The sequence below is a fragment of the Mustelus asterias genome, chromosome 5 (assembly GCF_964213995.1).
Source record: "Mustelus asterias chromosome 5, sMusAst1.hap1.1, whole genome shotgun sequence".
Classification (NCBI taxonomy): domain Eukaryota; kingdom Metazoa; phylum Chordata; class Chondrichthyes; order Carcharhiniformes; family Triakidae; genus Mustelus; species Mustelus asterias.
Window position 1 is genome coordinate 59,587,295 of NC_135805.1, and position 17,322 is coordinate 59,604,616.

The following is a 17,322-nucleotide window of genomic DNA, read 5'->3' on the forward strand; positions in this document are numbered from 1 at the left end:
AACAGAGTTGAGGAGAAACTACTTCTCCCAAAGGGTTGTGAATCTGTGGAATTCGCTACCCCAAAGTGCGGTGGATGCTGGGACAGTGAGTAAACTTAAGGAAGAGTGAGACAGATTTTTAATTAGTAATGGGTTGGAGGGTTATGGGGAGAAGGCAGGAAAATGGGGATGAGGAGCATATCAACCATGATCAAATGGCAGAGCAGACTTGATGGGCCGAATGGCCTAATTCTGCTCCTATATCTGATGAACTTATGAAACAGATAAGCTGGTCATTATCCTGCTGCTGTTGGCATGTACACAGTTTGCCTGCAATGTTTTCCACAATAAGGCGTCTTGTCGCACAGTGGTTAGTGTCCCTGCCCCAGATTCAGAAGCTCTGGGTTCAAGTCCCACAGTAAGAAGTCTAACAACACCAGGTTCTTCTTACTGTGTTTACCCCAGTCCAATGCCGGCATCTCCACTTCAAGTCCCACTCCAGGACTTGATGGCCAAGAAAGTTATATTCATATTGCAGCTAAGCAACTGTAGTGCCAACCTGTAAATCCTTTAAACATGTGCCAATGGCAGGCAGTCAGAGTGGGAGAGATTTCTGGTCAGCCAGTTGGATCAGCTCATCCAGTTGATGGAAAAAATTGAAGCCTTTCCCAGCATTATCCATAAATCCAGGCTTCAACATGCATTTAAATGTGCATTTTGCCACATCCGCTCAGATTCCTTTGAGGGGTTGGTTGGCTCATGCAACGTGGATTAGGTTGGTGCCAACACTTAAAGGGTTCAAGTTCTGTTCTACTTGGGGTGGATTAAGGATTTGCCTCCTTGACTTACCCATGGTGGAGAGTGTAGTCTTACGGGTGAACCTATAGATCCTTTGACTTCCTTGATATCAAGAATTTTTCAACTTCTACCTAGCCTCCATTGGCCCTTGGGAAAGAGAGATCCAAACACTACTGACCACCAGAGAAGAATCATTTTCTCCATCTCTATCCTAAATGGGAGAACGCTTATTTTGAAACTGTCTCCCAGGTCTGAGCCTTCCCCAGAAGAGAAAACATCCTTTCAGCATCTGCCTTGTCAAGTACCATCAGGATCTTCTTATATGTTCCAATAAAATTGCCTCTTCTTCTAAAGTCCAATGAACATAGGCCTAGCCTGACCAACCCTCCTTCGTCAGGCAGCCAGTGGGGCCAGGGAGTGATGGGGGGGTCCATGTGCAAGTGGATCTGGAGCGGGTGAGGGGGTAAGGGGGTCAGTAATGTTGGGGTCCTCTGATGTCCATGGTGGGGGGGGAGGCTGTATCTGGCCCAGGAGGGTTCTGCCAGGAGAGCTGCTTTATTTTTCCCTTTTTCTGCACATGCACAGTTTATGGGCTCCGATGTGAGCTGCTGGGTGTCTGGTGAGTTAAGCCCTGCCCACTGCCTCTTGTGGCCAGAAACAAAGTAGTCCAAAATTTCGGAGACAGTGTGCATAAGATTGGGCGTGAAAGCTCGCCTGAAAAACGGATCAGGAACTTTCCCATTTCCAGACTAGCTGGACACTTAGAAAAAAACTCGTAAGATTCCGCCCAAAATGTTTCAATCGTTCAAAACTCAACCAAAACCCCCATACATGCAAACAACTTTGTTTAACATGAATCAACCTAGAGTTTTACCCTTTCTTACACAGAAATACAACATTAAACTTACTTAAATCTATACCTTATTTCTAACATCCAACAATAGGGTCATAGATCATCTCAAATAATCTTTTCTTCCTAACAGATTATAGTTGCGGGTTGGGTCAGGGGTGGGTAGCATAGTCAGAGATATGGATGAGGTGGGTTGAGGGTTTGTCGGCGGGGACTAGAGTCTGGTTGCGAAGGTATTCAGGGGTGGGTGTGAGGGCTTAGTCAGGGATGGTGAGCAGTAGCTTATTATGGGGGGTGCTGAGCGGGTAGTCAGGTGATCCAGTGGGAGATTCTCAGGGAGAGTCAGTAGTAGAATTCCCCAGGAGTTAGAAGTGTTTTTAATCTATTGTTTCACTTGGTGTTTGCTTTGCTTAGAGAGTCGGAACCAACTGAAGTCTCTGATTTAATCAACCCACTGCAGATCGGACGTTTTGGGCCATTAGGTTAGATGACCAAAAGCTTGGTCAAAGAGGATTGTTGGCAGGAGTGGCCTGAAGAACTAAAGTGAGGCGGACAGGTGTTAGGAGGGAATTCCAGAGCTTAGAGCCCAGGGAACTGAAGACACGGTCACAAATGGTGGAGCAAAAATACATAAGAAGCCAGAATTCAAGGAGTGCAGATATCTTCATAGAATCATAGAATCCAATAGTGCAGAAGGAGGCCATTCGGCCCATCGGGTCTGCACCAACCACAATCCCACCCAGGCTCAATCCTCATAACCCCATGCATTTACCCCAGCTAATTCCCCTGACACTAAGGGGCAATTTAGCATGGCCAATCCACCTAACCCACACATCTTTGGACATCTTGGAGGATGTAGAGTTGGAGCAGGTGTACAGTGACGGGGAAAGTGCAGAGATGTCAGTGTCCTATTCACTTCTCAAGTTCAGCATGATACAGCACATGTATCTCTTTATTTTGAAAGAGTTCTTTAATTAGATAAGAATAATAGAAAAACAGAACTCAGAGAAATTTCACAGGTTTATTTAGTATTTCTGTTATATAACATTTTGTTCCAGTTACAACCGGCACAGACACATCTATGCAGTTTTTTGTGCCAAAAAGTGGGGCAGTGTAAAATTTCTACAGTGGTACCCACAACCAAGAAAATATAAGATAAAAACATATATAGACTCCTTCCAAAAATGGTTGTGATTGTTTTCTGTACTCACTGATATTTTTTGAATCAAATAATTTGCTGTTAGTGACACAGAAGAATCACAGATTTTGGATTGTCACAAATTTTGGACCAAGTAAACTTTCCTGTTATAATACAGGAACTCTGAATTAAAAAGCATTGATGTTTGACAGTTACAACATGGAAAGAATCAATAAATATCTATCTATTAAGTGAAGCGCCTCAACCATTAATCTGAATTTCACAAAATTTAGCACTGAGGTATAAAATGTTCATTTCAAGCCCTGGTTTTACATTAAAACAAGTACAGGAGCTGTCTGCTCACGTGTCCTGTTTACACAAGATCAAAGGTGGATATTACCAAACTGACCATACTGATCATATTACACTCATTGCATTAAATATATTTTCATGTATATCATAAATCCTCAACCCTTCATTAAGGCACTAAGATCAGGAGCTACGAAGTTCTGTTTAACATTCGGCATATAGCAAACACAAAAATATTAAAATGTAAAGATATGAAATTCTGCATCAAATTTTCAAATCCCAAGTTTGTCCTGCACCTAGCCACTGCTTCTGTCAATTTGCTATGTACAAACGGTTAGCAAAAACACTTCATGTAAAAGAGTTGATCAATACCTTAGTTTTCAACATAGGATTCCATTTCTATATATTTTTGTTGCAAGCATTTCCTATAGAACTGTTTGGACGACAGAAGTGGCAGCTTAGTCAGTTTGCAATCACTAATGTTTATCTCTCACGTGTCGACTATACCATTATTCAGAATCAGATCCTCAATTCTATAGTTGTATTTTTGAGCCTTTTCATGGCAATCCTGGATTTAACTCCACGTGACATCAAGAAAAGTTTGGAGGCCTCCTTCTGTGCTGTAACAATACTGTGTCTCTGTGATTTCATAATTAGGGGTGAGATTCTCCAGCCTTCCAGCCGTGTGTTTCCTGCCGACGGGAGGTGGCGTGTTGTTTGCTAGCAGCGGGATTCCCGGGATTCCCTGGTCTCGCTGCTGTCAACGGGAATTCCCATTGACGTCAGCCCACGCCGGCAGGGAACCTGGGGGTGCATTGTCGGGGGGGACCGGAGAATCCCGCCAGCATGAGCAGTCAGAGAATTCCAGCCATAATGTTAAATTGGAGACTAATATTTAATTAGCATAAGTGGCAACAATAACTGACACACCTACTATTCAGAAAGTAGCTGAATTATTGTTTAAACCTGTAATGAAAGGCTTAATCCTTGTTTATGGATACACAAGCACAGAATCATATTTGGTCCATTGACCTAACATTTAATCTCAGGCAGGAATACGGCAATGTGATCTGTGGATCTACTGTGAGTAGCAGCAGACAACTTCAGATGATTTTAATGCAGGGTCTTTATTAGAATGCAATTTGCTGGCTCCCCAATCGAAATGAGAGTGAAGATGACGAGAGAGATTTTCTGGTCTGCCCGTGGCAAGTTTTTCACTTGGAAACCCATTGGTGGCCTCAGCGGGACCAGAGCATCCTGCCGGCGTGAACTGCCGGAAAATTACGGCTGACATGTAACTGCCCCCAGGCGAGTGGAATTTGGTGTCAGGAGGCCATCTCTGAGAACTCTGCGGTATGGTATGGAACCCAGGTAAATGGTCAGGGAAGGGAATCCTTGTCATAGGAGCAGGGTGCAAATTGGGGACAGATTTTCCCCAGGAGTTCCTATGGCAGCTGAAAAACTATTCCTGCTCCTCTTGACCCACAAGTATAATACTTTACTTTGTGGGCCCTTTGCTGGCCTTGGTCTTGGTTCCCAGTAGGTTTCGCCAAGCATCAAAGCCACCAGTGGGGCCTTGTCCAGTCCTCGGGTTAAAATGACAATTTACAAGGGTGTAATCATGATGTAATCAGAGCCTGGTCTGCATGTTTAAAGATAATAGTCTGAAATTTATAAGTGCAGCCAGCCAAATTTGGTTGAACATGGAATTACACGTCTCCTGCTCCATTCTAATGACTCCTCTGCCCCTGGGTGTTAAATCTGAGCCCATTGCATATGTGCTGGTTATTTGGTAGGCAGATTGGAGATCAAAATGCCTGCAATAAATTGTAAAAAAAAGTTCATTTTTAGCTGGTGTTTGAATCTTACTACCAGTCACAGCACAGAATGACATTGGCATTAGAGGCTGTACAGCTGGATCATAAGTCAGCTCATACACTTTGTATAAAAGGTCACAAAGCAGCAAGGTTGGAAGTCAAGGGTCAAGAAAGGTTATAAATTCTAAACAATGCGTTGCTTCTCTACACCAAATAAATGAAAATTTACAGTGACTGAAATTTATTTTCTTCGAACTGTAATAGAAGTTGAATCATGGGTGGAATTCTCCTAAAAGAAAATTCTAAGTGTCGAATTCGTGTAAAAACTGGAGTCATTCCGACTGGTTTGTCTCAGCAGGATTTTCAAAATGAATCTCCCACAATCTGTGCACTGCAGAGTGCCCTAGCGTGAATCACGTGAACAATCAGTGGGCGGGGCCTATTCCCACTGGAGAGGCCGGCAGCATAGCGCTGAGCGGGCCATTGCGCATGCACTGATCTGTCAGCGCCGAGATTGGTGCATGTGCAGTAGCCCTGCACTGCTGGTCTCCCGATCACTGGCCACCTCGCTTGCTAGCCAGCCCCCCGACCCCCGCATCGCTGGTCTTCCGATCCCTTCACCTCCCGATCACTGACCTTCCGGACGTGTCCGGGCTAACCTTGACTGTCTGGCTGGCTCACTTCGATCTCCCTCCCCACCCAGCAGCCCGACCCCACCCCCAATCCCCTCGCAGCCCCAAGCACCCCCGGCAGGAACTTGGCTATCAGTTTCTGCTTAGCGACGCACACATGAGGACGACCTCAACCGGGATCTTGGATTCATGTCACACTATCTGTAACCCCCATGACTTGCCTGGGCTTGCAAAATCTCACTAACTGTTCTGGCTGGAGACAATACACATCTCTTTAACCTGTGCTTAACCCTCTCTCCACTCACATTGTCTGTACCTTTAAGACTTGATTACCTGTAAAGACTCGTATTCCAACCATTATCTTGTAAATTGAGTTCGTGTCTTTATATGCCCTGTTTGTGAACAGAACTCCCACTCACCTGATGAAGGAGCAGCGCTCTGAAAGCTTGTGGCTTGTGCTGCCAAATAAACCTGTTGGACTCTAACCTGGTGTTGTAAGACCTCTTACTGTGCTTACCCCAGTCCAACGCCGGCATCTCCACATCATGACTCCAGATCCACAGCAATGTGGTTGATTCTTAAAGGGCCTTAGAAATGGATAATAAATGCTGGCCGAGCCAGTGACACCCACATCCCAAGAATGATTTTCTAGAAATTGGCTTGACGATCTGTTTCAGGACACCTTGGGTGGAATTATACCGGCTTGCCCCACCCATCGATGGGCGCAGCGAGCCGGTAAAATCTCACGAGAGCCGAGAAATCAGGAATGCGCCCGATTTCTTGGCGTTTGCAATTTTCCGAGACCTGGATTTCTGGCACGGGTCAGCCTCTTGCCGGAAATGGGCAAGAGGCTGATTAATTTATTTAAAATTACTTAAATGCTGCTTTACATCCGCTTAGCAAACCCGGCACTCAATCGTCCGGTCTTGTTTGCCTTTATGGCCTCGTCGGGAGAGGTTTTCTCCAGCAAGGAAAACACTTGCTCCCCATGAATGGGAAACAGTCGTGTTGGCCTCGCCGCTGGAACTGGAGGCCATTGAGGCCCCCTTGGGGAGGTCAAGGATAAGGCAGGGGTGCCCCTTGGGCAGTGCCAGACTAGCAGTGCCACCCTGGCACCGTGGCACTGCCAGCCTGGCACCAGGGCAATACCTACTTGGCACCTTGGCACCATCCAGCGGACAATGTCAGGAGCGGGGCCAATGGGGGCAGTGTTGGGGCAGGGCCAATGGGGGGTTGGAGACAGTGGGGGTGGGGTCAGTGTGGGCAGGGCCAGTGGAGTGGGGCCATTGGGGGTGGGTCTGATGGGGGCGGGGCCAATGAGGGCTGAGGAGGCCCGCTGCCACTCTGCCTGCAATTGATGGGGGAGTGAACGGGAGTCGCAATTGGTCTGGATGGTGGGGGCTGTATCTCGGGCCAAGGGCCCCCTGCGATTGCGGTCGGGGGGGGGAGGGGGGGGGGGGGGAGTTGCTGGTTGAGGCTGCCTGCAGTAGCAGGGGCCTGACGGCTCTCTCTCTGTCTGTCAGATCCCTGCTACTGCTAATGCTCATGAGCAGCATCAGAGGTTTGCACATGTGATACCTCCCTCTACAGGCTGGCTGGCAAATTAAGCTCCAGTGGCTAGAAACCGTCGAGCCCATATTTTCAGTGTCTAAGTGTATAAGATTGGGTGTGAAAACTTGCCCAAAATACGGATCAGGAACTCCCCCATTTTCACGCTTGCTGAACACTTAGAATCAATCGCGTAAAATTTCTCTATCATTTATAATCAAGATTATTTTTTCTAGTTTTGTTTTCTACAAATGGCAGAAAGACAACATGATTTTTTTTCCTCTAAATAAAATCGTTCATCTTGGAAATAAATTACATTTTCCAGCATATGTCAATTTAAAATGAGAATTTGATGCTCGGATTTCAACTGTCTCAGTTTCAGAGTCATGATGAATTCTCACGTCACCAGGGAAGATGTAAGGCTCTGGAGTTCTTTTTGGTTAAAGAAGATCCATTTTTTGAATGGAAAATATTTTCATCTGGAGAAAGAAGTCAATTGAATTTGATAGATATTGCTGATGATCGATGATATTTACCAGAGAAATGTTTTAGACTTCAATCCCAAAACCATTTTGCTAAATTGGAACATGATCTATATTCTTGATGTTGTTTTACATTGTCACATGCTTTACATGCATGTTCATTCCAGAAATCAACCTCCAAAGCTGTGTATTTCTTCCTCCATTTGAAGTAGTGCATGTACAAATCTTCATTACCATCCAGTTTGTGCAGGTAATCCGCAAGCTCTTTAGCTGAGTGGAAGTCATCCACGTGAATGAAAGAATCACCCAGAATGTAATTTTCGTAGTTTTTTCTAGGTGGCCCCAAGACCACAGGCACAGTGCCAGCACGCAGTGGATTGTACACTTTTTCAGTTATGTAATCCTTGTGTATTGCATTCTCGAAGGCAAGGTAGAACTTACAACTGGATATGGTAGGCATAAGTTTGTCACGAACCAGACGTTTCCCAAAGGCTTGACCATGAGTGCTGATATTAATGTATTTGCGGAATTCATTGTAGTACTTCACTCTGGCAAAATTATTGTTCCAGTGACTTACAACCCAACACACGAGATGGCTCTTAGTAGGCAGTTTAAAATCGAATGGAACTTGGTTTAATTTCAGAGACCCATAAGGCACTTCGATATCTGAATCCCGCCGATATGTCAAGGTTAGGTTGAAGATTTGGTTGAGTCTAGTGTTTTTCGGAGAGAGGCTCGGTGACTCCATATTCAACCAAATCCATTTCTGAAAACTTGGCCGAGGCGTTTTGGGCAGATTGGACAAGTCTCCACTTATGTCTGCGTGATGGAAAAGGACAGCGTGGGATTTGTTATAGAGGCTCCTATCTGCAGTCAAGCGACAGTTACGGATGTTAAACTTTGATTCACAAGAAATGAAGTCAAATCTCTGACTCCAAGGCCAAAACCAAATGAGTACAATAGTTTCACTCTCTTCAGCACCTTTCCCATGGGGGGTTTTCACACTGGTGACTGATGTGGCAGATTCCAATGGAGCATAAATCCAGCTCTTAGATGGTTTGACATACAGCAACAGACAGGCTAAAACACAGCCCAAAATGACAATGGAAATTAACAGGGTGCGGAAAATCCGTAGACTAGATACTGATGTCATAATGTCTCCTGTGAAGAAAAAGATGAAGATTATTAGGATCCTGGGAGCACAGCTCCTCTTCAATTTAAACTGTATCCTGACCCAGAACGTTTGAACACAGATTCCTGAATGGGATGAGGAAGGTTTGTGTTGGAGATATAAGAGAGAAGGTCAAGATAGTGGAAGAGGAACAACCTGAAAATGAAGGTTAAATGTAGGAAAGAAGTGAACAAACAGAATGAAGAAAACAAACAGTGGAAGGATATAATCAAATACAGACAACATAGAGTATGATAATATTGTTAAAATTAAAACATACTAAGGAATAGAAGGAAAGAAAGACTTCCTTTTATAAGATCTTCCATATAGAACTACAGGACAGAATTTAATGTGGGCAATGGGGTTCTTGCCAGTCAACTGGACAACAGCAGCTTCCCCTGTGATCAAGGATCCCTGGGATGGAAATTCTGTGCCCTGAGAGCTCCCAGCTGATCAGAGACCATCCGCTCCCCTTGCTTGGCAGGGCCACCAGTTAATGTTCAATGAGGCAGAATTAATTAATGACCTCATAGGTTACAGTGATCACATCTTGATTGAATTTCACACTCAGTTGGAATGAGGAAGGTGCAGATCTAAGATTAGTGTTTTGAACTTAAATAAAGGCAACTATAACAGTGTGAAGATAGAGCTGGCTGATGTGAACTGGGAATTTTTGTTGAGTTCATGTTATTCCAATCAGAAGCAGTAGTTTGATCTCTTGCATTAACAACGATGTCACGACATTTGCCTGGTTAAAGTGTGGAGTGGGCTGCGAACATTCCCGTCCTGTCCATGAGGAACAGCAGACACTCCAGGAAGCGTGGAAAACGTGCAGGAGAGAGAGAGACAACGCGGTCCCAATGCCCCTCTCCCCAGCTTCTTGCAAATGTCCAGTCTCTGGAAAACAAGTCAGACGAACCTCGAGCCAGACTCACTTTCCAAAGAGAACAGAGGGACTGCTGTGTACTCTGTTTCACGGAGACGTGGCTCACTGCTGCTTCACCGGACAGTGCCCTACAACCAGAGGGCTTCTCAATCCATCGAATGGACTATACAACGGCCTCAGGCAAGGCTAGGCGAGGTGGGGTCTGCTTCCTAGTCAACACCTCGTGGTGCCTAGACGTAGCAGCACTGGCAACTTTCTGCTCAGTAAGAGTTTTAACAACACCAGGTTAAAGTCCAACAGGTTTATTTGGTAGCAAATACCATTAGCTTTCGGAGCGCTGCTCCTTTGTCAGATGGAGTGGAAATGTGCTCTCAAACAGGGCACAGAGACACAAAATCAAGTTACAGAATACTGATTAGAATGCGAATCCCTACAGCCAACCAGATCTTAAAGATACAGACAATGTGGGTGGAGGGAGCATTAAGCACAGGTTAGAGATGTGTATTGTCTCCAGACAGGACAGCCTGCAAGTCCAGGAGGCAAGCTGTGGGGGTTACTGATAAGGTGACATAAATCCAACATCCTGGTTTAGGCCGTCCTCATGTGTGCGGAACTTGGCTATCAGTTTCTGCTCAGCGACTCTGCGCTGTCGTGTGTCGTGAAGGCTGCCTTGGAGAACGCTTGCCTGAAGATCAGAGGCTGAATGCCTGTGACTGCTGAAGTGCTCCCCCACAGGAAGAGAACAGTCTTGCCTGGTGATTGTCGAGTGGTGTTCATTCATCCGTTGTCGTAGCTACTGTTCTCAGGCAAGACTGTTCTCTTCCTGTGGGGGAGCACTTCAGCAGTCATGGGCATTCAGCCTCTGATCTTCGGGTAAGTGTTCTCCAAGGCAGCCTTCACGACACACGACAGCGGAGTCGCTGAGCAGAAACTGATAGCCAAGTTCCGCACACATGAGGACGGCCTAAACCGGGATGTTGGATTTATATCCCATTATCAGTAACCCCCACAGCTTGCCTCCTGGACTTGCAGGCTGTCCTGTCTGGAGACAATACACATCTCTTTAACCTGTGCTTAATGCTCCCTCCACCCACATGGTCTGTATCTTTAAGATCTGGTTGGCTGTAGAGATTCGCATTCTAATCAGTATTCTGTAACTTGATTTTGTGTCTCTGTGCCCTGTTTGAGAGCACATTTCCACTCCATCTGATGAAGGAGCAGCGCTCCGAAAGCTAATGGTATTTGCTACCAAATAAACCTGTTGGACTTTAACCTGGTGTTAAAACTCTTACTGTGTTCACCCCAGTCCAACACCGGCATCTCCACATCATAACTTTCTGCTCCCCAGACCTAGAATTCCTGACGCTAAAATGCTGTCCCTACTACCTTCCGCAGGAGTTCACCTCCATTATCCTGATGGCAGTTTACATTCCACCCCAGGCAGACGTGAAGATCGCGCTGGACGAAATATACACCACTACGAATAGCCTTGAGACGAAACATCCCAAGACCTTGTTCATCATGGCCGGGGACTTCAATCAGGCCAAGTTCAAGAGTGTGCTATCATGTTACCACAAACACGTCTCCTACTCCACCAGAGGCCCAAACATCCTAGACCACTGCTACACAAATATCAAACATGCCGACTGCTCTATCGCCCGCCCAGACTTTGGTAAATCAGACCACAAGGCTGTGCTCCTGCTCCCGGCTTACAAGCAAAAGCTGAAGTGGGAGAATCCATCAAAGAGAGTCGTACAATGTTGGTCTGAGGAATCAGATGATGTCCTATGGGGCTGCTTGGAGTCAGTGGACTGGTCAGTATTTAAAAACTCTGCGACCAGCCTGAATGAGTACGCCACTACAGTAACTGACTTCATTAGTAAGTGCGTAGAAGGCTGTGTGCCAAAGAAGCAAATCCGTGTGTTCCCCAACCGGAAACCATGGATGAATAGGGAATATCCACTGCTTGCTAAAGTCCAGGTCTGAGGCCTTCAAGTCAGGCAACACTGACCTATACAAGAAAGCCAGATACGATCTAAGGAGATCCATCAAAGATGCCAAAGGACAATACCAGACCAAGCTAGAGTCCCAGGCGAGCCACACCGACCCCCGCTGACTATGGCAAGGTCTGCAAGACATAACAGGCTACAAGATGAAGGCATGTAAAATCGCCGGCTCCAACACACCCCTCCCTGACGAGCTCAATGCATTCTACGCCCGTTTTGAGCAAGAGGTCAGCGAGAGCATGCTGTTCACCCTGGATGAACCTGTATCTGGGGTCACCATTGCAGATGTCAGAGCCGCTTTCTTGAAGGTCAACTCACGGAAAGCAACTGGCCCGGATGGGGCATCCGGACGTGCACTCAGATCCTGCGTGGATCAGCTGGTGGAGGTATTCACAGACATCTTCAACATCTCTTTACAACAATCTGAGGTCCCTATCTGCTTCAAGAAGACGACTATCATCCCGGTACCTAAGAAAAACCAAGCAGTATGCCTTAATGACTATTGGCCGGTGACTCTGATATCTATCATTATGAAGTGCTTCGAAAGGTTAGTCATGGCACCAATCAATTCCAGCCTCCCGGACTACCTGGATCCACTACAGTTTGCCTACCGCCGCAACAGGTCCACAGCAGATGCCATTTCCCTGGCCCTGCACTCAACCCTGGAACACCTAGATAACAAGGACACCTATGTCAGACTCCTATTTATTGACTACAGCTCAGCCTTCAACACTATTATTCCCACGAAACTCATATGCAAACTCCATGGCCTGGGCCTCGGCTCCTCCCTCTGCGACTGGATCCTGAACTTCCTAACTCACAGACCACAATCAGTAAGGATAGGCAACAACACCTCCTCCACGATAATCCTCAACACCGGTGCCCCACAAGGCTGTGTCCTCAGCCCCCGACTATACTCCTTATACACCTCTGACTGTGTGGCCAAATTCCCCTCCAATTTGATTTTCAAGTTTGCTGACGACACCATCATAGTGGGTCGGATCTCAAACAATGGCGAGACAGAGTACAGGAATGAGATAGAGAATCTGGTGAACTGGTGCAGCAACACTAATCTCTCCCTCAATGTCAACAAAACGAAGGAGATTGTCATCGACTTCAGGAAGAGTAAAGGAGAACATGCCCCTGTCTACATCAATGGGGACGAAGTAGAAAGGGTCGAGAGCTTCACGTTTTTAGGTGTCCAGATCACCAACAACCTGTCCTGGTCCCCCCATGCCGACATTATAGTTAAGAAAGCCCACTAACACCTCGATTTTCTCAGAAGACTAAGGAAATTTGGCATGTCAGCTATGACACTCACCAGCTTTTACAGATGCACCATAGAAAACATTCTTTCTGGTTGTATCACAGCTTGGCATGGCTCCTGCTCTGCCCAAGACTGCAAGGAACTACAAAAGGTCGTGAATGTAGCCCAATCCATCACGCAAACCAGCCTCCCATCCATTGACTCTGTCTACACTTTCCACTGCCTCGACCAACCAGCCAGCATAATTAAGGACCACACACATCCCAGACATTCTCCCTTCAGGAAAAAGATACAAAAGTCTGAGATCACGTACCAACCGACTCAAGAACAGCTTCTTCCCTGCTGTCGGACTTTTGAATGGACTTACCTTGCATTATGTTGATCTTTCTTTGCACCCTTGCTATAACTGTAATAGTACATTCTGCACTCTCTCATTTCTTTCTCTATGAACGGTATGTTTTGCCTGTATAGCACGCAAGAAACAATACTTTTCACTACGTTAATACATGTGACAATAATAAATCAAATGTAAGCCTACTTGTGACTCAAACTTATTTACATATGGAAATTTCAATTTGCACATGATGAGCAGGCCTAGGACGGTATTGTCTGGGCTCACTATTGTCCCCCCCACCACCCCCCGCCGCGCCAGGAGAGGTCCCCACCAGCGGGGTTTACAACTGCTCCCCACCAAAAAGGGGAGGTTTGCTCACCCTGCTGGTGGGCACAGAGGCCATTGAAGTCCCCCCTGGAGGCAGTGGGTGCCCCTTGGGCAGTGCCAGCCTGGCAGTGTTAAGGGGGTGGGGCCTACTGTGGGGCAACAGCTGTGCAATGGGATTGATGGGGGAGAGACGGAGGAGGGGATCAGGGCTGGCCATGGGGTGGGTCAGGATAACATTGGGAGGCCAGCAATGGGGGGGGGGGTGCGCAATGCGCATGCGCCAAATTTCCCCACTGACAAATTGACGCATTCACAGCGGTCCACTCAGCGCTATGCTGCCAGCCACTCAGGCAGAATGAGGCCCATCCACCATTTCCAGTGTGAATTTCTCTGAGGCATTCTGTGATGCACAGAGTGTCGGACATTCAATCAGGTAAGTACGCTCAGTTTTCCCACCCATTGAGCACTCAGTATTTTTTGGGAGAATCCCAGCCAGTATCTTTCTTCCTCCAATATTGTACACTGATTGTATCCATATCCTGTGACACAATCATTTCCACATTGTAACATGATTTGCATCAACCTTGGCTAGGGGTGGTATGTTGGCATAGTGGTTAGCACTACTGCCTCAGTGCCAGGGACCCGGGTTCGATTCTTGGCTTGGGTTACTGTCTGTGTGGAGTTTGCACATTCTCTCTGTGTCTGCCTTGGTTTCCTCCCACAATGCAAAGATGTGCGGGTTAGGTGCATTGGCCATGTTAAATTGCTTTTCGGTGTCAGTGGGATTAGTTGGGTAAATACGTGAGATCACGTGGATAGGGCCTGTTGTCAGTGCAGGCTTGAAGGGCCAAATGGCCTCCATCTGCACTCTAAGGATTCAATGATTCTGCGGATCAGCAAGTTTGTTGATTTGTGGTGAGAACTCTGGAAAATTACATTAGAAAGTATGCAGAGAAGATAGTTACAAACGCTCCATTATTTCTTTCCTAACCGCTATTGTTACAACAGAGATTTGGAATGAAGCCTGGCACCTTTTGCCAGTATGTGAGGTTAGCAAGTTGGGTGCGACTGAACTCTCCAAATCTAAACGCCCATTTAATTTTGTATTGAATGGGTTGGTTCTGGCGATGTGAGGTGAAGTTTGGGGGGAGGGCAGTGGGACTTTGGTGGAAGGCTTTTAATCTTTGGTGTTTTGTCACCAATGTGGAACTTCACACAATCATCGCTGAATGAGGTCCCGCAATGATCACATAAACTCTCCTTTCACAAACTAAAATACACGCCAAATGGTTAGAATTCTGCTCAGAAATCTGGAATAATGTTACATCATGGCACAGTTATTTATTGGGAACATTTATATTTGAATTAATGAAATGCGTTACCGTGGGCAGCACGGTAGCACAGTGGTTAGCATTGCTGCTTCACAGCTCCAGGGACCTGGGTTCGATTCCCAGCTTGGGTCACTGTGTGGAGTTTGCACATTCTCCTCCTGTCTGATGTGCGGGTTAGGTTGATTGGTCATGCTAAAAGTGCCCCTTAGTGTCCTGAGATGCATAGGTTATAGGGATTAGTGGGTAAAATATGCAGGGATATGGGAGTAGGGTCTGGGTGGGATTGTGGTCGGTGCAGACTCGATGGGCCGAATGGCCTCTTTCTGCACTGTAGGGTTTCTATGATAAATATTTTGACAAGAAGCTTTGCGGGGAATTGACGTGGATTACAGGCCGTTTTGAAAGATGAATTGTAAATTGATCGGCAGTTTAATGTTGTCTGGTTGCACTATAGTTCACAACATATCAGCTCAATAGAATGCAGCATTTTAATAATCCAACATCCACATCTTCAACAACTTTGAAAAAAATGTACACAGCTCCGCCTGACAGATTTAAAATCTGAAAAGAAATGGACAAAAGGTATTTTAATGTAAAAACAATCTCCTACTTCCTTATTCCTGGTAAGGCTGGCAGAAATGCCGACTTTTTAATTCTCATTTTGTTCTGACTTCGGAATCAGGGACGATTTTAATGAGGAAATCCATTGCTTTGTAAAAAATACACGCAGGTTATTTAGAATTACAGACAGCACTTCACTCACATTGTTATTTTCTGTGCTGCAAACCTTTTCTAAAAGCTATTTGAGAAAAAGGCAATTACGCTCAGAACGCATTCACAGAAAATAAATAAGACATTCTCGACCCTTTTACCACATTCTCATCACTCAATATTCTGCCAACACAAACCCCCAAACTGTGCAAATGCTGCAGTCCCAACGCTGGAAAAAAAAACACCTCCAGGTGCAATTGGTGAAATGACCATGTTTTAACATAAACCACATTCCCAGGTACTCACATCAATTGTGCAAAAGTTAATCTTTCAGAGAGAACTTCTTATAGAACCAAACAAAGGTGTCCTTTCATCTGCAACACGGGATGCTCTGAATCCTGTGGAGATTAACTTTAACCAGCCGAAGGTGCTTCTCGATCTGATCTGATCTGATCAAGGCAACCACCGCTCGCAGCTTCCTGTTACAAAACTGCAGGATTCATGCAGATTCACCTGCTCACGCGAGCAAGTTCTCCACCTACCAGGGAGGGGTTCAAATCGGTATTATGTCCGTTTCTCCCCGTCTCTTTATAGGTCTGTGTTAATCTTTGATCCAAACAAGTGCAGTAAGGGGTTTGCAGTTAATCTGTACATCAGGATAACATCTGACCGCTTCATGTGGGTTAGCTGTTTTCCACTCAGAAATAAAAGTTTATTTATTAGTCACAAGTAGGCTTACATTAACGCTGCAATAAAGATACTGTGAAAATTCCCTAGTTGCCACACTTGGCGCCTAGAACATAGAACAGTACAGCACAGAACAGGCCCTTCGGCCCACGATGTTGTGCCGAGTTTTATCTGAAACCAAGATCAAGCTATCCCACTCCCTATCATCCTGGTGTGCTCCATGTGCCTATCCAATAACTGCTTAAATGTTCCTAAAGTGTCTGACTCCACTATCACTGCAGGCAGTCCATTCCACACCCCAACCACTCTCTGCGTAAAGAACCTACCTCTGATATCCTTCCTGTATCTCCCACCACGAACCCTATAGTTATGCCCCCTTGTAATAGCTCCATCCACCCGAGGAAATAGTCTTTGAACGTTCACTCTATCTATCCCCTTCATCATTTTATAAACCTCTATTAAGTCTCCCCTCAGCCTCCTCCGCTCCAGAGAGAACAGCCCTAGCTCCCTCAACCTTTCCTCATAAGACCTACCCTCCAAACCAGGCAGCATCCTGCTAAATCTCCTCTGCACTCTTTCCAGCGCTTCCACATCCTTCTTATAGTGAGGTGACCAGAACTGTACACAATATTCCAAATGTGGTCTCACCAAGGTCCTGTACAGTTGCAGCATAACCCCACGGCTCTTAAACTCCAACCCCCTGTTAATAAAAGCTAACACACTATAGGCCTTCTTCACAGCTCTATCCACTTGAGTGGCAACCTTTAGAGATCTGTGGATATGGACCCCAAGATCTCTCTGTTCCTCCACAGTCTTCAGAATCCTACCTTTGACCCTGTAATCCACATTTAAATTAGTCCTACCAAAATGAATCACCTCACATTTATCAGGGTTAAACTCCATTTGCCATTTTTCAGCCCAGCTTTGCATCCTATCTATGTCTCTTTGCAGCCTACAACAGCCCTCCACCTCATCCACTACTCCACCAATCTTGGTGTCATCAGCAAATTTACTGATCCACCCTTCAGCCCCCTCCTCTAAGTCATTAA

General features: G+C 45.9%; 2 protein-coding genes across 2 annotated transcripts in view; both read right to left on the reverse strand.

Moving 5' to 3' along the window:
• The window catches only part of LOC144493561 (4-galactosyl-N-acetylglucosaminide 3-alpha-L-fucosyltransferase 9-like), a 185,975-nt gene that overhangs the window by 19,867 nt on the left and 148,786 nt on the right, over nucleotides 1-17,322 (reverse strand). The gene's annotated exons all lie outside the window — the stretch shown is intronic.
• Nucleotides 6,857-8,715, reverse strand: LOC144494103 (4-galactosyl-N-acetylglucosaminide 3-alpha-L-fucosyltransferase 9-like). Its single transcript, XM_078213684.1, has one exon. It carries the CDS (start codon nucleotides 8,704-8,706, stop codon nucleotides 7,627-7,629), a length of 1,080 nt encoding a protein of 359 aa, XP_078069810.1. The 5' UTR covers nucleotides 8,707-8,715; the 3' UTR covers nucleotides 6,857-7,626.